Source organism: Coregonus clupeaformis, chromosome 22 (genome assembly GCF_020615455.1).
Source record: "Coregonus clupeaformis isolate EN_2021a chromosome 22, ASM2061545v1, whole genome shotgun sequence".
Lineage (NCBI taxonomy): Eukaryota > Metazoa > Chordata > Actinopteri > Salmoniformes > Salmonidae > Coregonus > Coregonus clupeaformis.
The window spans coordinates 4,135,365-4,163,104 of NC_059213.1; the positions used below are offsets into that span (position 1 = coordinate 4,135,365).

Sequence of the window (27,740 nt, forward strand, 5' to 3'; positions counted from 1 at the left end):
CCCCATTACAGATGAAATATACACTTACATACATGTACATACTCTCTCACACACACACAAACACACAAATGTACAGTAACGCACAGCTGGAACATAGATTAAACAGTTCACTGGTTTCATGAAAAGCTGAGGAGTAAGTACATGTCAGCAGAGCAGAACTAACCCCTGATTGGTCCTGCACACGGACACTTCTCCTGTCTGAGGAGAAATGGTTGGTTCCTCAACTTTGAGTCCCTGTAACATAGCATCATCAAATCAGCTTTCTCCACATTGTTCATTCTTCAGAACAGAGCGTAAGATATGGAGAATTCCCCACAAAGCAGGGGCAGACAGAAAACGTACAGCAAGTTGGCTAAATAACAGGATTCATATTAACTTTATTGCAATCTCATGTCTGTATCAGGAAACAGCCAGTTCGGCACTCTCTAACATAATTTGATTTCCCAAGTTTGGCACAGACAAAGAAACCATATCAATATTCTATCTGCCCAAGATATGTAAATATACAAATACATAAAAAAGTATATGAATGTTTTGCTTAATTTGCATGTATAAAATGAACAGTGTAGATTATCCTTGCTAGTCCTTGCAACCAATTAAGAACAAAATAAAAGACATACGCATGGTAATTCCAATAACATTGAAATTTGAACACACAAGGATCATACATCAACAAATGTTGAAATGATAGATCTCCAGCATTTCACACATTGTAAATAACAAACAACAAACAACAAACAACAAACACACAAAAACATACAACCACAAAGTTAGTGACGTGCTTAGAATGATCATACACTGATCATGATCTAAGCACCGAACATGGACAATTGATTTAAGAATCAACATACCCAAAACCATTGTCCTGTTGTGACATATGAGGTAAAAAGGTTCTAAACCACCACTCCTCCACTAAAATAAGTGCCTCAGGTTCTATCCTATCCCTGATCAGTATTCTGCCCTCAGCTGTGCATGTATTTCACAAGGCTTGATTGATTGACAGATTGTTGGTTGGTTGATTTTTGCAGGCCAGATATAACCTCCTAACCTGAGCTAGGCTTTAGCTAGCCTGGGCCACCACATTGTCACTGTAGTTAGCTAGTGCTGCAACTCCAATAGGCCTAAGCCCTGTGATGCCTGGCCTTGGAATAGTCTAGGCCTGGGCTGGGCTGTGAAGCTGTGTGTGCAGGACAAACCAAGAGGTTAGGCGAGCTCATAGAGGGAGTGGGAGAGATGAAGAGAGACCGAGAGAGACCAGGTTGTCGAAGGGAGGTGCATGAGGTGCATTAGACCCACCCCGGCCCACTCTAGTTCTTCCCCTCCTCCACTCACCCCCCCCGTCTGTCCATCCATACCCTGCTAAGTCTCCTCATATGGAAATGTTGTGCTCTGTAAGAGATTTCTAAGGCAATGTCACATAACAGATCAAAATGTACAACACCTATACATTGTGCGGTTGTGGCGCGGGAGGGGGTGGTGGGAGATGGGGGGGGGGTGGGCTCTATAGGGTTAGGACAGTAGCCTCCATCACGATGGCAGGGTCCTCAATGTCCGCTTTGCTCTGAACCATTCTCAGCTCCAGTTGAGGCGGGCTGGGTTTTCGGCCAGGCCCTGCTAACTCTGAGAGAGAAAGAGAGAGAGAAAGAGAGGGAGATAGAGAGAGAAAGATGGAGGGGGCAAAAAGAGGAGAGAGAATCACCCGGAGAAAGACAAAAACAAAAGACAGAAGGAGCAAATGAGCGTTCAAGCATCTCAAACACAAGCGCATAAACACACAAACACTTCTTACAGTGAGTAAAATGATGCTTGACTTTGTCTTACCGTGAGCATAGGAGATGGTCCTCTTGATAACGTGATGCATGACCGAGAAAGTCTTCTCACATGCAGTCTAACAGAGAGAGAGAGAAAGACAGAGAGAGACTTGTTTGTCAAAGCATGTTGAAAGCATGTTGAAACTTTAAAGGAAATTAAGCTGCCATCCTGAGCCTTCTTTTACAATTGCAGTTTTTAAATCGTAGGACTGAGCACCCCTTCAGTGGTCCAGACAACTCATGTAATCTTGGTAAGAGTACCAGCATACCACAACTATCAAGTTTGACCATACCTTGAGAATTTTGGGGGGAAGTTTGAATGGTGGGAACGTAGCTGACTGATTGATATCACTATCATTATAAGTATGATGCTGACAGTATCAGTGGTGAGCTTTAGCTATAAAAGAGAGAGCTATAAAACCTAGAGGGTGCACCTCCAATCTATTCTATTGATTGCTTCTCTGACAGCATGGGCAGCGCCATGGAGGGCCATTAATATCACGCTCAGGGGTGAAGTTTCCCCTAAATCTAGGATCAGCTTCCCCTTCCCCAATCGTAACCATAGTGGGGGAAATGCAAAACTGACTCAAGATCAGTATCTAGGGCAGTGGTCACCAATCGCGATCGACTGGTCGATCTCCAAGCCATTCCTAGTCGATTACCAAACATTTCTGTAAAGAACCCAATGATAAAGCCTTGTGTTCCTATTTTTTATTATTTTTTGGTTCATGCTGTTGGCGGTAGGTGCACTTGATTCAGCAGCACTAGTGCCGGGAAGGCAAAGTGTTACCATTTTGAACAATTTCATGTGTCTGAAGGTAGAACTCCGCCTACCCGGCAGGCCCAGAGAGCAAATCAAGTGCACCTATAGGTCTACCGCTAGCCAATCACATAGCTCAGATCACCGTGTCTACACAGTTTGGTCGTGCCATAGACTGAAAAAATAAGCCATAAAATGCGTGCTCTCCCTACTTCCACTCATGCTACAACCATTACTGCAGCTGCAATGAATGAGTTTAGCAAAGTGTTTCGATAAGCTTACGTTGTTATTATTTGCGGCTTGTGTCTTTTTTAATATCAAGGAATATTTCACTTTCTCTGGTCATAGAGGTAACAACATGAATTGGTGCATGAGGCAGAAATAATGCAGTGCGACTTAAGTTTTGCCATCAGCTGGAAGACTGTGTCCCCTTTTCTGAGTGGAGGGAGGTAGAGAGGACGGACGGTGAGTCGGGTAAGAGGCAGCCTCAAAGCTGCTCCCTCCCTCAACTCAGATTGACCATCAGACGCAGGCCATCAGTCTGGTAAAAAAAAAAGACCAAATGATTATGCTCACTCAGCTGTGCCTCACAAGGAATACAACAAATGATCTATTACCAGTGTGATCATATAACTACATTTTGAAACAATATCAAAATGGTCTGAGAAGAACAACTTTGGCAGGGCAATTCAAGCATAGTGATAATATATTGGGCCTAGTGCCTACTGCACAAACCTCATTACTACAGAACTGTTTATAATTGGTTAATGTTGCATAGGCTTACGTTTTTTAAGTTATGTTTCTTTTTCAAATCTGAGCGGTAGATCTCGGCTTGCATTGTGACTCAGAAAGTGATCTTGACTCAGAAAATGTTGGTGACCACTGGTCTAGGGGCAACTTCACCTTACAATCACAGTCTTTTGTGGCAAATGAGCCCTCTAGGTTTCATAACTGGCTTTAGTGCACTTTGCAGACCTTGAGGTCGTTGGGGTAGTGGTGAGTCCAGGCCAGCAGCATCGCAGCAAACAGGTCCCCTGTCCCCACAAACACAGCGTCCACCTTAGGGATCTCCATACGGACCCGCTGGGTGGACTTGGTACCATCAGGCATCACTGGAGAAGCAAGAAGAGGAAATGTTCCACCAATGACCAATGACTCACAGATGGGACATAAAACCATTACAGTTACATCAATTGCTCATTGTCTTTTCTATTCTTTTGTCACAAAAAATGGCTCAAACGCATTAAGAAGGAAATAAATTCCACAAATTAACTTTTAAGAAGGCACACCTGTTCATTGAAATGCATTCCAGGTGACTACCTCATGAAGCTGGTTGAGAGAATGCCAAGAGTGTGCAAAGCTGTCAAAGGCAAAGGGTGGCTATTTGAAGAATCTCAAATATAAAATATATTTTGATTTGTTTAACACTTTTTTGGTTACTACATGATTCCATATGTGTTATTTCATAGTTTTGATGTCTTCACTATTATTCTACAATGTAGAAAATAGTAAAAAATTAAGAAAAACCCTTGAATGAGTAGCTGTGTCCAAACTTTGGACTGGTACTGTGTGTGTGTGTGATATATATATATATATATATATATATATATATATATATATATATATATATACATATATATACTGTCAAAAAAATAAAGGGAACACTTAAACAACACAATGTAACTCCAAGTCAATCACACCTCTGTGAAATCAAACTGTCCACTTAGGAAGCAACACTGATTGACAATAAATGTCACATGCTGTTGTGCAAATGGAATAGACAACAGGTGGAAATTATAGGCAATTAGCAAGACACCCCAATAAAGAAGTGGTTCTTCAGGTGGTGACCACAGAACACTTCTCAGTTCCTATGCTTCCTGGTTGATGTTTTGGTCACTTTTGAATGCTGGCGGTGCTTTCACTCTAGTGGTAGCATGAGACGGAGTCTACAACCCACACAAGTGGCTCAGGTAGTGCAGCTCATCCAGGATGGCACATCAATGCGAGCTGTGGCAAGAAGGTATGCTGTGTCTGTCAGCATAGTGTCCAGAGCATGGAGGCGATACCAGGAGACAGGCCAGTACATCAGGAGACGTGGAGGAGGCCGTAGGAGGGCAAAAACCCAGCAGCAGGACCGCTACCTCCGCCTTTGTGCAAGGAGGAGCAGGAGGAGCACTGCCAGAGCCCTGCAAAATGACCTCCAGCAGGCCACAAATGTGCATGTGTCTGCTCAAACGGTCAGAAACAGACTCCATGAGGGTGGTATGAGGGCCCGACGTCCACAGGTGGGGGTTGTGCTTACAGCCCAACACCGTGAAGGACATTTGGCATTTGCCAGAGAACACCAAGATTGGCAAATTCGCCACTGGCGCCCTGTGCTCTTCACAGATGAAAGCAGGTTCACACTGAGCACGTGACAGACGTGTCAGAGTCTGGAGACGCCGTAGAGAACGTTCTGCTGCCTGCAACATCCTCCAGCATGACCGGTTTGGCGGTGGGTCAGTCATGGTGTGGGGTGGCATTTCTTAGGGGGGCTGCACAGCCCTCCATGTGCTCGCCAGAGGTAGCCTGACTGCCATTAGGTACCGAGATGAGATCCTCAGACCCCTTGTGAGACCATATGCTGGTGCGGTTGGCCCTGGATTCCTCCTAATGCAAGACAATTCTAGACCTCATGCGGCTGGAGTGTGATAGCAGTTCCTGCAAGAGGAAGGCATTGATGCTATGGACTGGCTCGCCCATTCCCCAGACCTGAATCCAATTGAGCACATCTGGGACATCATGTCTCGCTCCATCCACCAACGCCACGTTGCACCACAGACTGTCCAGGAGTTGGCGGATGCTTTAGTCCAGGTCTGGGAGGAGATCCCTAAGGAGACCATCCGCCATCTCATCAGGAGCATGCCCAGGCATTGTAGGGAGGTCATACAGGCACGTGGAGGCCACACACACTACTGAGCATCATTTTGACTTGTTTTAAGGACATTATATCAAAGTTGGATCAGCCTGTAGTGTGGTTTTCCACTTTAATTTTGAGGGTGACTCCAAATCCAGACCTCCATGGGTTGATACATTTGATTTCCATTGATAATTTTTGTGTGATTGTGTTGTCAGCACATTCAACTATGTAAAGAAAAAAAGTATTTAATAAGATTATTTCATTCATTCAGATCTAGGATGTGTTGTTTAAGTGTTCCCTTTATTTTTTTGAGCAGTGTATATATATATATATATATATATACACACATACACACACACACACACATACATACACATATCCTTTAAAAATATATATTTTCCATTATTACTTTCCAACCCCACCACCCCTCCCCTAATTGGAGTAAACTAGTGAACAACAATTCTTAGGCCTCTACTTCCAGCTTATACATACTATATACACTACCGTTCGAAAGTTTTGGGTCACTTAGAAAAAAACATTGTCCATTAAAATAACATCACATTTATCAGAAATACAGTGCAGACATTGTTAATGTTGTAAATGGCTATTGTAGCTGGAAACGGCTGATTTTTAATGGAATATCTACATAGGCGTACAGAGGCCCATTATCAGCAACCATCAGTCCTGTGTTCCAATGGCACGTTGTGTTTGCTAATCCAAGTTTATCATTTTAAAAGGCTGATCATTAGAAAACCCTTTTGCAATTATGTTAGCACTGCTGAAAACTGTTGTGCTGATTAAAGAAGCAATAAAACTGGCATTCTTGACACTAGTTGAGTATCTGGAGTGGGTTGTGGGTTCGATTACAGGCTCAAAATGGCCAGAAACAAATAACTTTCTTCTGAAATTCGTCAGTCTATTCTTGTTCTGAGAAACGAAGGCTATTCCATGCGAGAAATTGCCAAGAAACTGAAGATCTCGTACAACGCTGTGTCCTACTCCCTTCACAGAACAGCGCAAAATGGCTCTAACCAGAATAGAAAGAGGAGTGGGAGGCCCCGGTGCACAACTGAGCAAGAGGACAAATATATTAGAGTGTCTAGTTTGAGAAACAGACGCCTCACAGGTCCTCTACTGGCAGTTTCATTAAATAGTACCCGCAAAACCAGTCTCAACGTCAACAGTGAAGAGGCGACTCCGGGATGCTGACATTCTAGGCAGAGTTGCAAAGAAAAAGCCATATCTCAGACTGGCCAATAAAAAGAAAAGATTAAGATGGGCAAAAGAACACAGACACTGGACAGAGGAAGATTGGAAAAAAGTGTTATGGACAGACAAATCGAAGTTTGAGGTGTTCGGATCACAAAGAAGAACATTTGTGAGACGCAGACCAAATGAAAAGATGCTGGAGGAGTGCTTGATGCCATCTGTCAAGCATGGTGGAGGCAATGTGATGGTCTGGGGGTGCTTTGGTGGTGGTAAAGTGGGAGATTTGTACAGGGTAAAAGGGATCTTGAAGAAGGAATGCTATCACTCCATTTTGCAACGCCATGCCATACCCTGTGCGCTTGATTGAAGCCAATTTCCTCCTACAACAGGTCAATGACCCAAAGCACAGCTCCAAACTATGCAAGAGTTATTTAGGGAAGAAGCAGTCAGCTGGTATTCTGTCTATAATGGAGTGGCCAGCACAGTCACAGGATCTCAACCCTATTGAGCTGTTGTGGGAGCAGCTTGACCGTATGGTACGTAAGAAGTGCCCATCAAGCCAATCCAACTTGTGGGAGGTGCTTCAGGAAGCATGGGGTGAAATCTCTTCAGATTACCTCAACAAATTGACAACTAGAATGCCAAAGGTCTGCAAGGCTGTAATTGCTGCAAATGGAGGATTATTTGATGAAAGCAAAGTTTGAAGGACACAATTATTATTTCAATTAAAAATCATTATTTCTAACCTTGTCAATGACTACATTTCCTATGCATTTTGCTATATATCCTATTCAAACTCATTTCATGTATGTTTTCATGGAAAACAAGGTCATTTCTAAGTGACCCCAAACCTTTGAACGGTAGTGTACATTTTATGGACACAGTCAATTTTACAATAATTATATTTTGTTCGTTTTTACTCCTGAACTTCCTCTCCCCTCAACCTCTCCGATCATTTTCATGATGTCCATCCGGTTTGCCTCTACATGCCATATCGCCCAAACTGTGCTCTTTCACAAAAGTTCTCAACCTATATACTTATTATGGACACAGTATATTTTACATTAGTTATTTTGATGTTATTATTTGTTATTAGTCCCAACCTTCAGCTCCATTCAACCCCTCCCATCTATCTCTTAACACCATCCATATTGGATTTCTACTTGCCATATATTTCTCAACTGTACTGTGATGTTTCACAAAAGTTCTGAACCCTTCTATTCTCATTGTTTCTACAGATTGTAAATTGAAAATATTTTTTTTCCCTAAAAGCATTATTATATTATTGCTCGATTGACTATGACTTTTCAGATCACCCAGTAGTGCTCTCTTCATGGTTAGCTCCAGGTAAATATTGCAATCCTTCAGCCATTCCTGGACCTGTGACCAAAAACAAGCTACAAATGGACAGTACCAAAACAAGTGATCTAATGATTCTGTCTCTTCGCAGCAAAATCTGCAGAGCTGGGAAGATTGTATCCCCCATATAAATAACATTATATTGGTTGCAAGAATTTTGTTTAATAATTTAAAGTTTTGAATCCGGCGTCGTTTTGCATATCAGTTCATAAACCATTTGCCATGGAATCGGTACGTCACAAATCTCTTCCCAACTATTTTGCAATCTATATGGGACGGTTGTTAATCCTTTGGTCCTTAAATTAAACTGGTATACTTTTTTATTTATCACAATTTTCTTTAACCAATGATGGTCTTTAATTCAGGGCCGACAGACAAGTTCCTTACTTTTTCCCCCTTCCTCTTCCATTTTTGCGGTAATGCTGCAATTATTTGGTTGTAATTTTGGGTAGAGCAGACATTTCCATATGCTTTTGTTAGCTGCATGTGCGACATAACTCCACCAGTTCTACCTATGATATCATTTACGAAAATTATACCTTTTCTTTTCTTTTTTATAAAAACAATGGTTTTTTATCAATTAGTATATTTGTCATTGTCATTGTTAGTTAGCCCACTCTTGACCACACACACACACACTTACACGTCCTCTGGCTGCCCAGGGACACAAGGAAGCGGTCACCCAGACGCGAGGGCAGGTCAGAGCTGGTGATGACCACCGTGTCAGGACCCATCTTATGGAGCAGGTCCATCACCTGGGGAAGGAGGCAGCATCCAGGGGGAAAAGGTCAAAGGTCAACTCCCTGCTACATCTAATGGTGCCACGTCCCTATTCAAAATAAAATACTTTAAAAATGCACCCTTCTGTGCTGAGCCATGGTCGAGTGGGTAACACCCGACTCCCACCCAGCACATATCCATGCCTCCCAGCAGAGACAGGCTTCAATCCCCATCTCCACCCTTCTTGGGAATGCAGATATGCATCTGTTGGTTACAGATACCTTAAAAAAAAGGTAGGGGCGTGGATCAGAAAAATAGTCAGTATCTGGTGTGACCACCATTTGCCTCATGCAGCGCGACACATCTCCTTTGCATAGAGTTGATCAGGCTGTTTATTGTGGCCTGTGGAATGTTGTCCCACTCCTTTTCAATGGCTGTGCGAAGTTGCTGGATATTGGCGGGAACTGGAACACGCTGTCGTACACGTAAATCCAGAGCATCCCAAACATGCTCAATGGGTGACATGTCTGGTGAGAATGCAGGCCATGGAAGAACTGAGACATTGTCAGCTTTCAGGAATTGTGTACAGATTATTGCGACATGGAGCTTGCATTATCATGCTGAAACATGAGGTGATGGCATTCAAATTGCCATCAATAAAATGCAGCTGCAGTCAGGTCAAGACCCTGGTGAGGACGACGAGCACGCAGATGAGCTTCCCTGGCGCGGTTTCTGACAGTTTGTGCAGAAATTCTTCGGTTGTGCAAACCTCGTTTTATCAGCTGTCTGAGGGTCTCAGACAATCCCGCAGGTGAAGAAGCCGAATGTGGAGGTCGTGGGCTGGCGTGGTTACACGTAGTCTGCGGTTGTGAGGTCGGTTGGACAAACTTCCAAATTCTCTAAAACAACGTTGGAGGTAGAGAAATTAACATTCAATTCTCTAGCAACAGCTCTGGTAGACATTCCAACAGTCAGCATACCAATTGCACGCTCCCTCAAAACTTGAGACATTTGTGGCATTATGTTGTGTGACAAAACTGCACATTTTAGAGTGGCCTTTTATTGTCCCCAGCACATGGTGCACCTGTGTAATGATTATGCTGTTTAATCAGCTTCTTGATATGCCACACCTGTCAGGTGGATGGATTATCTTGGCAAAGGAAAAATCCTCACTAACAGGGATGTAAACAAACTTGTGCACAAAATTTGAGAGAAATAAGCTTTTTGTGCGTATGGAACATTTCTGGGATCTTTTATTTCAGTTCATGAAACATGGGAATAACACTTTACATGTTGCGTTTATATTTTGTTCAGTGTAATAAAGCATAAAAACATATGGTAGAGTAAAATTCCACTCTCCTTAAATATATATATATTTTTAAATACATCCTTCATTTATTTTTTCCTTGAGGAAATCACAGCTCTGACACGGTAGGATTGTTGAAAACAATTGGGTGGATGCCATCCGCTTACTTACAGATCAGTGAATACCTCAAGGAAGGAAGGATGCATTTTATCAGTATTCAAACATGGCCCATGGATTATGTACATAGTTCGACATGACTTGAGGACAACATAATATACCTGTTGCATGTTCTATGGTGACTCACCTCCACTGCATCTTTCTCTGTGCTAATGTTCTTCCCTGTCAGCAGCCTGGAGGACAAACACGGGCACATTAATAAAGTCACACACAAACGCACATGCTAATTTAACCTTGCCACCAGAGGAGGCTGGTGGGAGGAGCTATAGAAGGGTGGGCTCACTGTAATGGCTGGAATGGAATTGATGGTACGGTATCAAACACATCCGTTCCATTCAATCTAGTCCAGCCATTACAATGAGCCCATCCTCCTTTAGCTCCTCCCACCAGCCTCCTCTGCTTGACACTAACGCCACATTCATTGTAAACAGCAACCAACAAACAGTCTAAGCAAGAGTCTGTTTAGTGTTCTACTATAGTGTTCTAGTGGCCATAGTGAGAGACAGTGAGCAATATTTACACTATCATCTCCAAGTTAAACGACTGAGACTATCATTATGCTGCGGTAACACTTCATACACAATGTATATTATTATTATTCATCTGTAATTCCCTGGGTATCCACCAGAGGGACCCTGTGCACCACTAGAACTGGGATTGCAGTGATGAGCGAGGAGGTGGCTTAGAAGTGGGGATGAAAGGAGGGAGGGGAGAAGCAGTGGAGCACACACAAACCAACACAACACACACAAACCAACACAGCACACACAAACCAACACAACATACACAAACCAACACAGCACACACAAACCAACACAGGAAAAATGATGGAAGAATACAGACAAAAAGACAAGCAGACAGACACAGAGAGGAGTGACTGGGTATCAAGAACCATCCACTCAGTGTAGCAGCCATCTTACTGACACGCTACACACCATACATAGGCCTTTAGTATATCTGTATAAGATTTCATAGGATATTGAGTAAAATTACATCAATGTAGCTGATTAGGATGTGGATGAAGCTTAGTGATAGTGATAGTAACAGATACGATACAGTCCCTGTGGTGATTTAACTCTCTGTCTCAAATACACACACACACACACACCAGCTGTATAGGTTCACTATTACTCACTCTGCTTCAAACTGATTGGGTGTGATGATGTCGGCCACTGGCACCACCTTGTTCTTGTAGACCGGGTGCAGGTTCTCTGGAACGTACTGGAGACAGAAAGAAACACATCAGTACCGGTGAGCAGCCATGCACACACACACACACAGGGTGCATCTCAATAGTCTGAAGTGGCTTCCTCTCCTCGTTGGCCCTTCTTTATCTACACCGAGCTGAAATTGCTGCCTAGCTCAGATCAGAGCAGACTAAGGAAAGGGGACGAGGAAAGGAAGCAACTTTAGACTACTGAGATGCATAACAAGGAAAGGATGAATGCATTGAGTGAATCAGAATGATGACCACATCTTGTCCAAACAAACAATTTTACACACCATTTTTCTCAATGTCACTATATACATCAACACACATTATGCATATATGCCCTTGTGCTCTCTCTACCTATCAAACACACACACAAATACTGGTGTACGCACACACACACACTGTAACACGTACGCACGCACAGTGAGTCACAATCGAGCAAATTATTCTGCATAATTCTCTCTGTACAAACAGCGAGGGCAGCTCATGCTAATTTCATCTGTCACGGTGAAATGAGATGTGGTCTATCATTCCCCAATCCACACTCCTCAACACGCACACACACGTCACATACACACCTTGATGCAACAATGACATCATGTCGACTGACCCCTGATGCTCAGCCCATAAACGTAAAGAAGAGATTACAGTAAGAGAGGGGGAGCGAGATAGAGAGACAGGGACAGGGAGAGACAGACAGAGAAAGGACAAGGGATAGCAGAAAGTGAAAATGGGGGTCTAAGGCCACATTGCAATTTTGTGTCTGAAAAATTTGCCAGTGGTTTTTCAATGGGAGTCAATGGACAATGGATATGATTTTCCATCAAAGAAAATGCTCAATATGCCTTTTTTCATATGCAGCTCGTCCGAAAATAGTTCACTTGAATTTAACTTTTGCCAGACAGACAAACACTGACAATAGATGAATGCATAAACGATTTCCATTTATGTGTCTCAGTGTGGCTGCAGCCTTAGACTTAACTCATTGGTCAGGTAAAGCTGAAGGTCAGTGTTGCCCCATTGAATGAGATTGAGCAGGACAGGAGTAGTGACATCACTTACTAGTACCATCTGATCCCTCATTAAACGCACAGTACTCTCATGGCCTGGATTGTGTAGGATACATACCTACCACTGTCAGTGTGGGTTCAAATCCGACCCAGTGTCTATGATGAACTCTCTTCCAATCTTTCCCACTATTATCTTTTCATGATCTCTTCTGCTCTGTTCAATAAAACATACAAAATACAGGCAGACAAACATAAAGTACTCACCATGGAGCCATGGTCCCCCAGCACCGGGTCACACACTGAAAAGGCAAACGAGAACACACTCAATCTCTAACACAGATCTCTCAGGTTTCACACAGACATTACAGATGTTCTATATCGATGTTAAGCTGACCCAAGATGTCTTATGATTATGTTAATCATCAGCTAATTACAGCAAACACCTGGGTCGTATTCACTAAACACCAAACGGAAAATAACAGGATGAAATGAGGATGGACTACATGAACAAAGAAATGCTTGTTTTCTTTTTTCCGTTGCAAAATGTTTTGCTATGTTGAGCACTAATGAATATGACACTGCCCTCGGAACAGACAGTAAACATGCGCTACAGCAGTTTTATTCATCCTGCTCATTCATGTTGTTCAACTAATTTCCATGGAAATGCACGGGCGTTATTAAATTATGTCAACTTTAATCTTAGTTAGCAGCTTAATTGAGAATTATTTACTTGGAACTCACTGATAGACACAACTGTCCTGTCAGCGCTTTTTCTAAATGCAGTAAGGGCTTAAGGCTTCCGCATACATATGTTCAGTTTGCTTCTAGGATATCTCGGCTAGGCGAAACGAACGTCTGTGCTCGCATACTCCCTAAAGACATTTGCTTGAAAAAAGGGGGAAAAATCAGCAATATTACTGTTGTTTGTCCCTAGTGAGCCACCATAGCAACAACATACCCAGTTACTCTTCCTCAAAATAGGCAGAATTAATTTAAAATAGTGCATTCGGAAAGTATTCAGACCCCTTCCCTTTTTCTACATTTTGTTAAGTTATAGCCTTATTCTAAAATTGATTAAATAAATATTTATCCTCATCAATCTACACACAATACCCCATAATGACAAAGCGAAAACAAGTTTTTAGAAATGTTTGCTAATTTATTAAAAATAATACCTTATTTACATAAGTATTCAGACCCTTTGCTATGAGACTCGTAATTGAGCTCAGGTGCATCCTGTTTCCATTGACCATCCTTGAGATGTTTCTACAACTTGATTGGAGTCCACCTGTGGTAAATTCAATTGATTGGACATGATTTGGGAAGGCACACACCTGTCTATATAAAGGTCTCACAGTTGACAGTGCATGTCAGAGCAAAAACCAAGCCATGAGGTCGAAGGAATTGTCCGTAGAGCTCCGAGACAGGATTGTATCGAGGCACAGTTCTGGGGAAGGGTACAAAAAAAAATTCTGCAGCATTGAAGGTCCCCAAGAACACAGTGGCCTCCATCATTCTTAAATGGAAGAAGTTTGGAACCACCAAGACTCTTCCTAGAGCTGGCCGCCCGGCCAAACTGAGCAATCGAGGGAGAAGGGCCTTGGTCAGGGAGGTGACCAAGAACCCAATGGTCACTCCAGAGTTCCTCTGTGGCCAGATGGAAGCCACTCCTCAGTAAAAGGCACATGACAGCCCACTTGAAGTTTGCCAAAAGGCACCTAAAGGACTCTCAGACCATGAGAAACAAGATTCTCTGGTCTGATGAAACCAAGATTGAACTCTTTGGCCTGAATGCCAAGCGTCACGTCTGGAGGAAACCTGGCACCATCCCTACGGTGAAGCATGGTCGTGGCATTATCATGCTGTGGGGATGTTTTTCAGCGGCAGGGACTGGGAGACTAGTCAGGATCGAGGGAAAGATGAACAGAGCAAAGTACAGAGAGATCCTTGATGAAAACCTGCTCCAGAGCACTCAGGACCTCAGACTGGGGCAAAGGTTCACCTTCCAACAGGAAAACGACCCTAAGCACACAGCCAAGACAATGCAGGAGTGGCTTCGGGACAAGTCTCTGAATGTCCTTGAGTGGCCCAGCCAGAGCTCGGACTTGAACCCAATCGAACATCTCTGGAGAGACCTGAAAATAGCTGTGCAGTGACGCTCCCCATCCACCCTGACAGAGCTTGAGAGGATCTGCAGAGAAGAATGGGAGAAACTCCCCAAATACAGGTGTTCCAGGCTTGTAGCGTCATACCCAAGAAGACTCAAGGCTGTAATTGCTGCCAAAGGTGCTTCAACAAAGTACTGAGTAAATGGTCTGAATACTTACGTAAATGTGATTTCAGTTTTTTTATTTTAATACATTTGCAAACATTTCTAAAAACCTGTTTTTGCTTTGTCATTATGGAGTATTGTGTGTAGATTGATGAGAAAAAAAAACTATTTAATTAATTTTAGAATAAGGCTATAACGTAACAAAATTTAGAAAAAGTAAAGGGGTCTGAATAGTTTCCGAATGCACTGTAAATCAAGGTATGTCATTAATTTTGACGTTTTTGCAGAGGAAGTGTTAGTCACGCAATTTTACATCTGACTAAGATGTTTGGTGCAGTATTTCTCATGTTAAATTTTTTTCATGAGAACTAGTCGTCTCTTGTTGAATGACAACACTTCATGTTCCCACTCCTACTAGGAGTAGTACTGTTGACCAATCACCGACGAAGGGGCGTAGAATTCAGCTACTGAACTTCGTTTTGCCTCAAGAATAAATATTGTGTGCACAAACATCCGAAAAAACCCTGCGGAAGACCAAAACAAACATAATTTCGTGATAATATATGCATGAACTGTTTAGACTGGGAAGCGTACGGTAAGCTTTATTCCACACCAAGCTTGTCATTACCTTGAAACCCTGATGAAGGCAGCTTAGCTGTCGAATAGCAGGTTATATTAAATGTATTGCTTCAGAGCCATAAGAGTGTGCGGCTGTTCTTTTCTTTGCTACGTGTCCTTACGCTTCTACCAACCCTAACCTGAAGATGATGATACAATAGCTATGGCCAGGAGTTTTTCCAGACCAGTTCTCCCTGGTCTGGTCAGGTGGTCAGGAAAAACTCTTGGCCCTAACAATAACCCATACTGGCATATTGAACTTCTGATCAGCAGTGGTCGAACCCCACCCTGTTGATTTGAACAGATGTGTAAGACACACACACACACACACACACACACACACACGCACACATAGGGGTGACATAGCAAGGGATACACACCATACACAAGGTTAGGATTGGCCCTCTTCAGCTCCTGTACGATGTCCACAACCATCTCCAGAAAGGAAGTGTCTCGAGTGTACCCTGAGGGGAGATTCTGGGTCAAAACAAACTCGTCAATGTCTCAATAAAGTTTTATACAGTACACTGCAGACAAAACTAACCCCTCACCCAGGGCTCTAATGAGAGGATAGGGGATCATGGTGTAACAGTAAGTGTGTCAGTGCTTTCTCAGAGTGGACACATGCCTGAGAAGCTAATTGTATTTGCATAGAGGCAGGTGGAGGCTTTCCTGCAGTGTGTGTGTGTGTGTGTGAGCAGGACCTGCTGACGCTGCAGTGCTGTCTGTACGTACAGTAGGTAGGAGATAAGGGCCAGAAGAGAGGAGGACAGAGAGGGAGATGATTCAATGGGAATGCTGATGTAAGGCTTGTATGTGTGTGTGTGTGTGTGCCTCACTTTTGTGCTCGGCCACCAGGCTCTCAGTGAGGGAAAGCCCATGTCCTCATTGTTGATTTCAACACACAGGGCTAACCGTCTCAACACCAATTACCTTCCTAGCCCCTAACACTAGATGTTTGCCGATCTGAAGGGTCTGGATAGGTATGAGTGTAAATAACGTCACACTGCTTGCTTACCGACTACCGCTTCCTCCTAATTTGGCTCATCCCGAGGGCTCGAACCCAGGACCTCTGCCTTGCAAACAATACGTGACCACCCTCCTGAAGCGTCTTACCAGTCGTGCCACAGAAAAGCTAGCTATTTGGCAGAGCAAGTGGGTACACTTCAGGCTAAGGAGTGAGTTTCACACATCCCCATGTGCTACATGAGCAGTGTATTAGTGTATATTCCGGACATTTTTCAGATCTGTAAACTAGGAAGATTTAGGGCCACAGGAAGAGTTGGGAATAGGGAGTAAATGGGTATGGCTAGATCCTAACTCAAACTCCACTTATTCAGGTTAAGTCCACTTATTCCATGATACACACAGTGTACTTCATGCCATGTATCTGACCACAGATACATCTGTAAGTCCCATTTGTAAGCTATGTTTCTTACAGATAAAGTTTCAACTGACAAACGCTGTCTGTCTCACACGCTAATAGTGTTGGTCACTCCTAAGAGTTTATTCAAGGTGAACCTCTTAATTGTTGGTGATATACAGTATGTAGCCTAACTGATGTTTTTAGCTGTACTCACCTCCTGTATCCATGATACAGTGGGGAAAAAAAGTATTTAGTCAGCCACCAATTGTGCAAGTTCTCCCACTTAAAAAGATGAGAGAGGCCTGTAATTTTCATCATAGGTACACGTCAACTATGACAGACAAAATTAGAATTTTTTTCCAGAAAATCACATTGTAGGATTTTTAATGAATTTATTTGCAAATTATGGTGGAAAATAAGTATTTGGTCAATAACAAAAGTTTCTCAATACTTTGTTATATACCCTTTGTTGGCAATGACACAGGTCAAATGTTTTCGGTAAGTCTTCACAAGGTTTTCACACACTGTTGCTGGTATTTTGGCCCATTCCTCCATGCAGATCTCCTCTAGAGCAGTGATGTTTTGGGGCTGTCGCTGGGCAACACGGACTTTCAACTCCCTCCAAAGATTTTCTATGGGGTTGAGATCTGGAGACTGGCTAGGCCACTCCAGGACCTTGAAATGCTTCTTACGAAGCCACTCCTTCGTTGCCCGGGCGATGTGTTTGGGATCATTGTCATGCTGAAAGACCCAGCCACGTTTCATCTTCAATGCCCTTGCTGATGGAAGGAGGTTTTCACTCAAAATCTCACGATACATGGCCCCATTCATTCTTTCCTTTACACGGATCAGTCGTCCTGGTCCCTTTGCAGAAAAACATCCCCAAAGCATGATGTTTCCACCCCCATGCTTCACAGTAGGTATGGTGTTCTTTGGATGCAACTCAGCATTCTTTGTCCTCCAAACACAACGAGTTGAGTTTTTACCAAAAAGTTCTATTTTGGTTTAATCTGACCATATGACATTCTCCCAATCCTCTTCTGGATCATCCAAATGCACTCTAGCAAACTTCAGACGGGCCTGGACATGTACTGGCTTAAGCAGGGGGACACGTCTGGCACTGCAGGATTTGAGTCCCTGGCGGCGTAGTGTGTTACTGATGGTAGGCTTTGTTACTTTGGTCCCAGCTCTCTGCAGGATTTTTGCTCACCGTTCTTGTGATCATTTTGACCCCAAGGGGTGAGATCTTGCGTGGAGCCCCAGATCGAGGGAGATTATCAGTGGTCTTGTATGTCTTCCATTTCCTAATAATTGCTCCCACAGTTGATTTCTTCAAACCAAGCTGCTTACCTATTGCAGATTCAGTCTTCCCAGCCTGGTGCAGGTCTACAATTTTGTTTCTGGTGTCCTTTGACAGCTCTTTGGTCTTGGCCATAGTGGAGTTTGGAGTGTGACTGTTTGAGGTTGTGGACAGGTGTCTTTTATACTGATAACAAGTTCAAACAGGTGCCATTAATACAGGTAACGAGTGGAGGACAGAGGAGCCTCTTAAAGAAGAAGTTACAGGTCTGTGAGAGCCAGAAATCTTGCTTGTTTGTAGGTGACCAAATACTTATTTTCCACCATAATTTGCAAATAAATTCATTAAAAATCCTACAATGTGATTTTCTGGATTTTTTAAAATCAATTTGTCTGTCATAGTTGACGTGTACCTATGATGAAAATTACAGGCCTCTCTCATCTTTTTAAGTGGGAGAACTTGCACAATTGGTGGCTGACTAAATACTTTTTTCCCCACTGTATCTACTCTAGTGTGTCCGTAACAATTACTTCCAAATGTCTAGCAGTCTGAAAGAGCTGACCAACCTGCTTACTAGAATGTAGCTTACTAGAATGTAGCAATTCCAGTTTGGCTACATTTCACACCTCGACAGATTCTCAAGGACTCGGAGAGAATAAAACCATGACCTTCACTCTCTCCTCTCCTCTTCTCTCCCTTATTTTCTGCTACCTCTTTCTCTCTCCCTCTCTCTTCTCCTCTCCCTCTCAAGGTGATAGGAGAGGAGACGTAATCCATCAGGGAGTGCCAGCGTTTCTGTTCCGTCTCTCTCTCTCTGGGCCAGGGCTAGCAGAGCATGACGGCTACCACAGAACAGTGGCAAACATCTGACAGCCTGACTGACATTAGGTTCTGTAAACCCAGCAGCCGATACCATCTCTGTCTGGGTGACCTCATGAGGCTCATGTCCATCTACTGCTTCCTGTGTTCTCCCTGTAAAGCTACAGAGGGAGCTGAGGACTGACGAGAACATCTGTCTGAAGGCTTGACCAGAAGCAGGCACTCTTTGAAGCTATTGACTTAGCTAGCTGCTCTCTATAAAATGGTTCTTCAGCTAGCTAACTGTTATGTCCTTTTTTTCTTGTTTATTTTTGGTCTGTATACTGCAATTCAGCTTTTAGCAGCGAATGTGTACAAGATAGCCTAACCAATCATAAATAAATACTTGATATAAACTAACAGCCATCCACAGGCTGCTAGCACAGCTACCGCTAGCCTTCACTTCTTTCTGTGTGTGCGTCTCACCTGTGAGAACATAGTCGTAGTGGTGGACATTGTTGAGCTTGATCCCCTCGTAGAGGACATGCAGCTCGTCAGCGGTCAGTACCTGGCCTTTCCAGTGGGAGTAGCCTAGAAACAGAGGTCAGGGGTTAGAGGTGAGGGGTCAGGGAGACAACATGACAATCTCCACAACAGAGTGGCAACACTTCCCCTGTAATGGATTTAACAATTGTGAAAACTCCCTCCACCAATGCTTTTAAATCTATGATGGGACTGTCCCAGTGCAACTTTGGGGAAAGTGTGGAGAATCAGGATGGAATCAGAGCAACTGACAGTTCACAACATAAGCTAGTATCTTCATTAATTTCTATGGTTCAAATTATGAAAACAACAGTTAACAGTGCTGATGTCTTTTCTACACAGAGGAGGCCTAGAGAAGCCCCCAGCCACAGTGAGGTAGCTTCCCAGGAAGGGGGATGGGACAGGGGGAATGTTTGTTCCGTCAGCTCCCTCAAATGCAAAAAACAAATGTGCGGGTCTGTGGGGGCAACCAGCATTTTGTCAGAAACCAGTGTCGCTGCCGCAGGAGTTGTGATGTCACACTTCAGGTGAGTCACCCAGCAGATCACATGGTGTGGTTCTGGTTGCCTAGTAACAGGCAAGAAAAAAGCCTGAGGGGCTGAGAGCAATAAAGAGTTGCCGCTGCTCGTCTGTGTGTGTGTGTGTGTATGTGTGTGAGATAGAGGGGGAGGGAGCAAAGGAAGGAGAGAAATCTTTGTGATAAGGGCTGGCTCTGTCGTCATCATTTTCTGCTGTCACAATTGCATACTCGGAAGAGCATTTTCAGCTCGTCACAATCCAAGACACACACACATACACAAACACACACACGTTTTCTTCAGCACGTGCAGAGTGAAGAGAGACAGAGATAGACGCTGCGTATCCTTCCCCACTGGGAAGATAACCGCCACTGCGTTTTGAGCTGAATCTACCCATCAGGCCCTGCTTCTCTTTGCCCCCCTAAAGCTAACACAGAGAGACACTTGCACACACACACAGCAAAAAGACTGTTCTTTAAAACCTTATAAGAATACTATTTGGCAAGGGAAAAGACAAATGTTACATCCCAAATGGTACCCATTCCCAATATAGTGCACTACTTTTGACCAGAGCCCTATTGCCACTATAGGGAATAGGGTGCCATTTGGTACACAACCAGAGATAAAACTGCAGTAGCTAGCCTAAGTTATTGACATAATTCAAGTCTGAATCATCCTCATTGCAGTAATGTTTGATGTGTGATGAGCGGAGTGACCCTTATGACTGGAGCAGGGTTTTGGCCTCCATTGCTATGATGCTCCAGAATCTAAATGATGTCTGATGTTCCACACATCTTCAGTAACTCAATTAACTGGGTGTGATTGTGTGCTTATTAGAAAACTACTACTGAGTTAGTAGATACAGTAATGGTCCAATCGATATTGCATGTTCCTGTCTCGAAAGAAACAACAGTAAAAACCTGGAACAATGGGCACCCTTAAGAAGTGGTAAAGAGGTGGCATTCTCTCATCCTTAGCCAAAATGGAACTGCTTACAAAGGATAAGTCTGAGCCAAGCCTTTTCATGAAGACATTTCCATTAACCCAGTGCAGGGACATAAGAATGGCATCTAACAACAAAAACAACCCGAGGAATGAGTCTGATTTAGGTGGCAACAGATGGATCATTCATGAGCGATGTGTATGGGGTCTTTTAATCATTATGCACTTTTTGGGCATCATGATGTCCCAATAAATCTGTATTTTTTATTTTATTTGTATCTTTATTTTGACAGAGAGTCATGCTGAGACCAAGGTCTCTTTTACAGATGAGCCTTGTATCAAATACACATCAATATAAACCAATACACAAAAAGCAAATGCAATCATTGAAAACAAACACATTCTTCAGTAAAACGGTCCTTAATTAGCCGCCTGAATTGCCCTAGAGCAGGGCTGTCCAACCCTCTTCCTGGAGATCTACCGTCCTTTGGGTTTTCAGTCCAACCCTAATTTAACACATCTGATTCTACTTATTAGCTGCTCAACAAGACCTTAACTAGCTGAATCAGATATGCTAAATTAGGGTTGGACTGAAAACCTACAGGACAGCAGATCTCCAGGAAGAGGGTTGGGCAGCCCGGCACCAACTCTTTATTTTTTGGTGCATTCAAAATAACTTAAACCTGAACTTAATAACAAACGTAAAGCTTAAATCACTCAGAGCACGTGTCAAACTCCTTCCACGGAGGGCCGAGTGTCTGCAGGTTTTCGCTCTTCTCTTGTTGATGAATTAAGGTCACTGATTAGTAAGGAACTCCCCTCACCTGGTTGTCTAAGTCTTCCCCTGACTCAGAGGAATCATGTAAACTTCAGAACTTAAAGCGGATTTAAACACAGCTGATTTGTACTGTTGGACTGTATGCAGTCGGTTAGGTGTGAACGCTGTATCAAAGCAAATGGGGGACGTTTACCCAATTACCCAGAAGCTGTGGGAGCGTGGGGAGGCTGAGAGGACACAGAGTTGTGTGATAAGTGGACAGAGAAGGCTATGGGACTAGCATATAGCATGGTGAGGGCTGAGGGGCCAGGGATTAGCTTGGCCCCAAGCCCAGAGAGGAAACCTCTAATAAGGGTGACGATAGCAGGACCATGCCTCCTCTTGTTGAACAGTACAGACCCTTCTAGATAAATTTGTACTTTTATTTAACCAGGAAAGATCTTTGAGGTTAAAAACCTATTTCGCAAGGGCGACCTGGCACATTCAGGTGGATGAGGTCAGCACAGCCAAGCTGGCTCTTTGACACAGTTGTGCTCTCCAGGACATCTGTCCATGAATGAACACTTAGCAAGAACACCAGCGGGCATACGAGGCTGGCTGATTCATATGTTGACTGACGCAGTGCAATAGATAGGGTCATTCCTCAAACCTACGTCAGATACACACAGTTTACGTTTCCCTCTGCTCTCTTTGAATCTCCCTCACAATCACTCACTTCCTCTCACACACGCTGCTCATCATGGTCAGGCAGGCATCCGTGGTTTTCCAGATGGAGCGACAGATGAAGTGAGAGACGGAAACCGAGAGGAGCCTGACAGTGGTGTGATCTCAATTAGCAATGTTTCTTTCACAGACACACACGGACGTGCGCACACAAACACACTGGTGTCTACTATGTCATTCACCTTCAGCCCGAAGACCAACAGCCCCCTCCCATCCTCACTTAGGTGACCCTGTACAACTACTGTACTAGTCTATAACTGTGTCCACAACCCCAAAACATTTGGCACAATTGTTACACATTAGCTCTAGCGTCATCTAATGCATTCTGCTGTCACTATTGATATCACAACAGAGCTGGAGTCCCTCTGATGATTTCCTCTGTGGTGGATGTGATGGGCTCATGGGGCCACCGGCCGGTGACTCGTGTGGCAACGAGGCGTGAACAGGCAGCGAAATGATTGGGCAGTGATTGGCGGTGCCTGGAGTTTGCATCAAAAATGACGCCCTATTCCCTACATAGTGCACTACTTTTGACCAGAGCCCTATAATCCCTTGTCAAAAGAAGCACATTATATAGAAAATAGGGGTCCATGGTTTGGGACACAGCCTGATAGTCTTCAGAGAATCCCTGGATATCTGAGAGAGATTACTGTGAGTCTGACTGCTAATCTCTGGCCCCATAGCTATGGGACTCAGCCGGGTCTCTATGACTCTGTGTCAGGGTGTCCCTTCAAAAACTGGGCTCCTGTAACAAGGGTGGTTCAGAGAACCTTGCTTGCATGTTGATGAGTAACCTTTCCTGAGACTAAGCAGGCTAACACAGTCTTATGGCATACAAGAGACCCGGGTTCAAACCACAGTTGGTCACATTGGTGCTGTAACCTGGATGGGTTTATGTGAGGCGCAGGAGGAGGTCAAAGGGGAGTAAAGTGTAAAGGAGGTGGATCATGTAAGCCACGCTTGCATCATGAGTAACCTTGTCTGAGACCTGACGATTTGTGTAGGCTTAGTGGGCTAACACAGTTTTGTAGGGCACAGAAGACCCAGGTTTGAACCCTGTTGGGAACACTTCTCAATGGACGACCCAAGACACACCAGTGGCACTGAAGATGGCCACAAACGTGTTCTTTTATTTAGTAACTCAAAGGCATAATAAGCAGGGCAGGTGTGTGCGTGAGAGAGAGTGTAGGAGAGAGTCAATGATTAGTGAGAGTCACTAAGTGCAGTAGCCTATACTGTTGTATGGCTCAACAGCGGCCTCTTGTTTTGCCATCGTTTCCATTCCTCTCAGACCACCTGCACTGTCTCCGTGTAGGCCAGGGTTCTTCAATTCCGGTCCTGGAGGGCCGATACATCTCTGTTTTTCATCCTCTCCTTCTAATCAGGGGCTAATTCAGACCTGGGACACCAGGTGAGTGCAATTAACTACCAGGTAGAAATAAAAAACAGAAGTGATTTCGGCCCTCCAGGACCGGAATTGAAGAACCCTGGTGTAGGCTATCTCCCAGTCAGACCCCATGTAGAGCAAATTACAATCCTGAGACTGACTGTGTCCTGAACTGGCCCTGACAGATAATTAATCTCCTCCACTTAAGAGAGGTCAAATTGTACATTACAACCAGTGACATTTTGTTCCACCCAAGAACTTGTCTGATAACGTGACACAATGAGGAATATGACACAAAACCCATATCTTTTCATCACACGTTTCCTGACGTGAGCCTGATCAACAGCTCCACTTTCAAGGTGGAAGAGATTTTGTTTCGTGTGATAAAGGTTGATTGCAGTCATAGTGAAAATATAATGGTATGTTAGGAGGTAGGTAGCTTTAGGGTACATCAAAATTATTAGCATACCCAAAATATGCCAAGATCTTTCAGCAATGATAGTAACGGTACCAAAGACATTGTTCTCTCAAAAATGTTAAACAATTTCCTATCAGGAAGGGTTAAAAATATACAAGACAGCTACACATTGTACTTCTGAATTCCATTTCAATTCCAGGCAATTCAGAAAGTACACCAAATTCCAATTCCAAATTTTCTTCATTGAAGAGAATTGGAATTTCAGTGTACTTCCTGAATTGAATGAAATATAAATAGAATTGACCCCAACCCTGCTGTACATTATATGTACCTGTATGATTGGAGAACTGTACCGAGTTGATTGAATCCACCTCAAACCCCAGCACCTGTGGACGAGACAGACAGAGCATTAGTCAAAGCATTGGGCTGGAGAAGCACAATGTGGGTAGCACAGGAGGTTGGTGGCACCTTAATTGGGGAGGACGGACTTGTGGTAATGGCTGGAGCGGAATCGGTGGAATGGTATCAAATACATGGTTTCCATGTGTTTGATGCCATTCCATTTGAACCGTTCCAGGCTTTATTATGAGCCGTCCTCCCCTCAGCAGCCTCCACTGGTGGGTAGCTAATCACCTTGGCCCCTCAAACTCAACTCTGGACCTCAAAGCCAGTTCCACTGCTTTTTTTCCATTGTTCCCAGGGACTGATTAGACCTGGGACACCAGGTGGGTGCAATTAATTATCAGGTAGAACAGAAAACCAGCAGGCTCTGGACCTCGTAGGGTAAGAGTTGAATACCCCTGATCTAGGCTATACAAAGGGCCGGATTTAGAGATTTGGTGGTCTGTTTCAAAATGCCATGACTTGACCTTTCTATAAATAGAAGGCAACGGTTTTGATTTAGAGTACCCACACTATTGGATTTCACTTACATGACTTCACATGCAACAGATTGATGTAACCAATTGAAACAGGAGGTAAATAATTTGATTGAATTGTTTTGGCCTCAGGGTTTAATCAAGATAATTATATTAAAAGCTCCTGGCTCCTCTTTAGTGACGTCAGTCAGAGGAATATACGCTAAATACGTCAGTCATTCATGCAGAATCTCTCTGCTGTCTTTCTTGACTGATAAAACAGCAGAAACAGAGGATTCCCAGCTAATTGAAATGCCTATACGCTCGTCATCTATGACGGACTTGTCCATGTGGATGACAAACAACGCTGTTCGGGGAAATAATGACCACCATGGTACAGTATGAAAAATGTATGCACTCACTAACTGTAAGTCGCTCTGGATAAGAGCGTCTGCTAAATGACTAAAAATGTAAAATACCCAAATCACAGTAGCGTCTGTGTTGAGGAGGATGAGAGAATGGTGATGTCATGATGGTATTGATTATGAGGAGGATGAACGGATGACACACGGACCCTATTGATGAGATTGCATTGCTGCAAGAGTAAAATCCGAATGTTCTGCACGAATGTCACACACGTCCATACTACAGTGTTGTGCATAATCCGACAGGCACGATCATGGAACGAATATTCTCGCCATTTATCACTGCTGATAACAATATGTCTGATGATTGTTACATGTAAAATTCACTATCATCTCTATTTATTGAGTGTTCAGGGATTGTCATCAATATTGCCAGCTCCAAAAGGGTATTTGCCATGTGACCTTTTGCTACCTGCACGCGCGCACAATTGCCTCTAGTAAATAAATAGCATGAAATACTGTTACATTAGCTCATCAAAACATTGTATCAGAATATAATAGATTCCTACCTGTAACGGAAATGATGCCGATTTATTGCCAACATATCCCCTGACAACATGACTCTGAATTGACAATACTCTGCATTCCATTTCGTGCATAAAGTTATAATAAAACACGCTACACAATCCGCGCAAAACAAACGCAGGTTTTGTGTTCAGGGCTGCACGTTAAGCAGCGGTCCTGAGTCCACAATCCAAGGTGTTTTCAGTGAGGGTAAAAGCAGAATCCAGCCACTAAACTGAAGGACATGGAACCCACACAGAAACGCTCATTGACGAGACATATCATTATTCTTCAGGCATTCGTGACGGGCACCTAAATCCACTGACATCACAAGCGCAAAAATGGAACGGATGTGACAGCAATATTGTGAAATAGAAACAATTGTGTTGCTTATATGCAAACCACCCGTAGTCCTTTACGATGTTATCGATGAATTTCAAGGGCAGGTGTTGTGCGCACACAAGAAACAGTGGGCTAATTCGAATGAACTGAATAATTTTTATGTAGTTGGAGCCCAACATTTGGAGCCAGGGATTTTGTTACTATAGAAGTCTTCATGGGAGCAAAGAACCCTGTCTAAAAGGACTGTAATGGGAGCAAGTACAGCGAGGATACTAGACATTTCTTTGGAGCAAAAGGCAATGTAGAATCGGGTTGAGGGGTCCTTCATTATGATACACTTTATGGTCAGTGCTATCTGGGATCCTTGGGATGTCCCTACCCCATAGCCGTGTGAAGTAGGGGTGCTGAGGATGCTGCAGCACCCCCTGAAAAATCTGAATTAAAAATAATATGAATATGAATAAAAAAAAGTCGTGCGCTGGGCCTTTACTAGTCCGGTATTAGCGGACCAATATAACATAGATGTCTGTAGCACGGCGTGGGCAAAACTATTTTTTCAGCATTGCTGCTTTGGCAATTAAGAACATTTATCTTGCAGGATTCAATAGTTTGGAATTGTAAGAGTTGTTGCCCTGTCCCTTTCTCTGTGATCATCATTATAATGGGGCGGCAGGTAGCTTAGTGGTTAGGAGCGTAGCCGACTGGGTAAAAAATCTGTAGATGTGCCCTTGAGCAAGGCAATTAACACGAATTGCTCCTGTAAGTCGCTCTGGATAAGAATGTCTGCTAAATGACTAAAACATACATGTAAAATGAATCCAGAAAGAACAAAACCCTGTCCTCAAACATTTACATCAAAAGGTGCAAAGTTATGGGCAAAGACCCAAAACATCCCCACATCAAATTAAATATTTTTCTTGATCAAATAACATGGAAAACACCACTTTTTGTGCAGTATTAATTTACCATCCTTACAAACCACTTAATGTAAATGTACATTACTGAATTGTACATAGGCTGGTCATCTAGGTTTGTCCCTGTAGACTCCATCACCATCAGGAAAAACAATGCACAATGTAATTGAGTACATTGAGACATCAAGTGGTTTATGATGATGTGGCTCAGTTGGTAGCGCATGGTGCTTGCAACGCTAGGGTTGCGTGTTCAATTCCCACGAGGGACCAGTAAGAAAATGTATGCACTCACTACTGTAAGTTGCTCTGGATAAGAGTGTCTACTAAAATGTCAAAGGAATGAATAGACCATTTCAGTTTTCACATAGAAATAAGTTACATTTGCAAAGTATTTCAAGAAACTGGAAAACATATATCAAACAATTATTTGTATATTCCACAAGTATTATCAGATTAACTGTTTTGTACAGATAATTATCAGACTCAAGTTACAAATGCTTGTAAACACTCAAATACAAATACAATGAGTTGTAATTTTTTCACAAAAGTAGTGCACTGGGCCTAGGGACGT

The 27,740-nt window shown here is 43.3% G+C and overlaps 1 protein-coding gene and 1 long non-coding RNA gene across 4 annotated transcripts in view; one reads left to right on the forward strand and one right to left on the reverse strand.

Annotated features, from left to right (window-relative positions):
* LOC121554135 overlaps positions 1-19,294 on the forward strand; it is a 59,975-nt gene extending 40,681 nt beyond the window's left edge. Inside the window, exon 4 of the long non-coding RNA XR_006657230.1 lies at positions 18,772-19,294. This is a non-coding gene — a long non-coding RNA (uncharacterized LOC121554135). The remainder of the gene's footprint in view (positions 1-18,771) is intronic.
* pdxkb (pyridoxal (pyridoxine, vitamin B6) kinase b) lies at positions 1-26,227 on the reverse strand. Of its 3 annotated transcripts, XM_041867582.2 has the most exons (11): positions 25,919-26,227; positions 24,459-24,513; positions 19,305-19,409; positions 15,735-15,818; positions 12,729-12,763; positions 11,377-11,462; positions 10,369-10,414; positions 8,682-8,793; positions 3,547-3,683; positions 1,822-1,888; positions 1-1,620 (listed from the first exon to the last, which is right to left on the reverse strand). In XM_041867582.2, exons 1-11 carry the CDS (start codon positions 26,006-26,008, stop codon positions 1,502-1,504), a joined length of 936 nt encoding a protein of 311 aa, XP_041723516.1. In that variant the 5' UTR covers positions 26,009-26,227; the 3' UTR covers positions 1-1,501. The 3 variants fall into 3 exon arrangements, with proteins under 3 accessions (XP_041723516.1, XP_041723518.1, XP_041723517.1); XM_041867583.2 differs by lacking the exons at positions 1-1,620; positions 1,822-1,888 and adding an exon at positions 2,955-3,112 and having other exon boundaries at positions 25,919-26,225; XM_041867584.1 differs by lacking the exons at positions 24,459-24,513; positions 25,919-26,227 and having other exon boundaries at positions 15,735-15,831; positions 19,305-19,391.
* Between the last annotated feature and the right edge of the window lie 1,513 nt (positions 26,228-27,740).

What these genes read in the sequence shown, in the direction of transcription:
- pdxkb (XM_041867582.2), bottom strand. Translation starts at nt 26,008, where the DNA reads ATGCACGAAATGGAATGCAGAGTATTGTCAATTCAGAGTCATGTTGTC. An exon ending in ACAGTTCTCCAATCATACAG is followed by an intron (nt 19,410 to 24,458) that starts GTACATATAATG and finishes CTCTGTTTCTAG; the next exon opens with GCTACTCCCACTGGAAAGGC. An exon ending in ACTACCCCAACGACCTCAAG is followed by an intron (nt 1,889 to 3,546) that starts GTCTGCAAAGTG and finishes TCTCTCTGTTAG; the next exon opens with ACTGCATGTGAGAAGACTTT.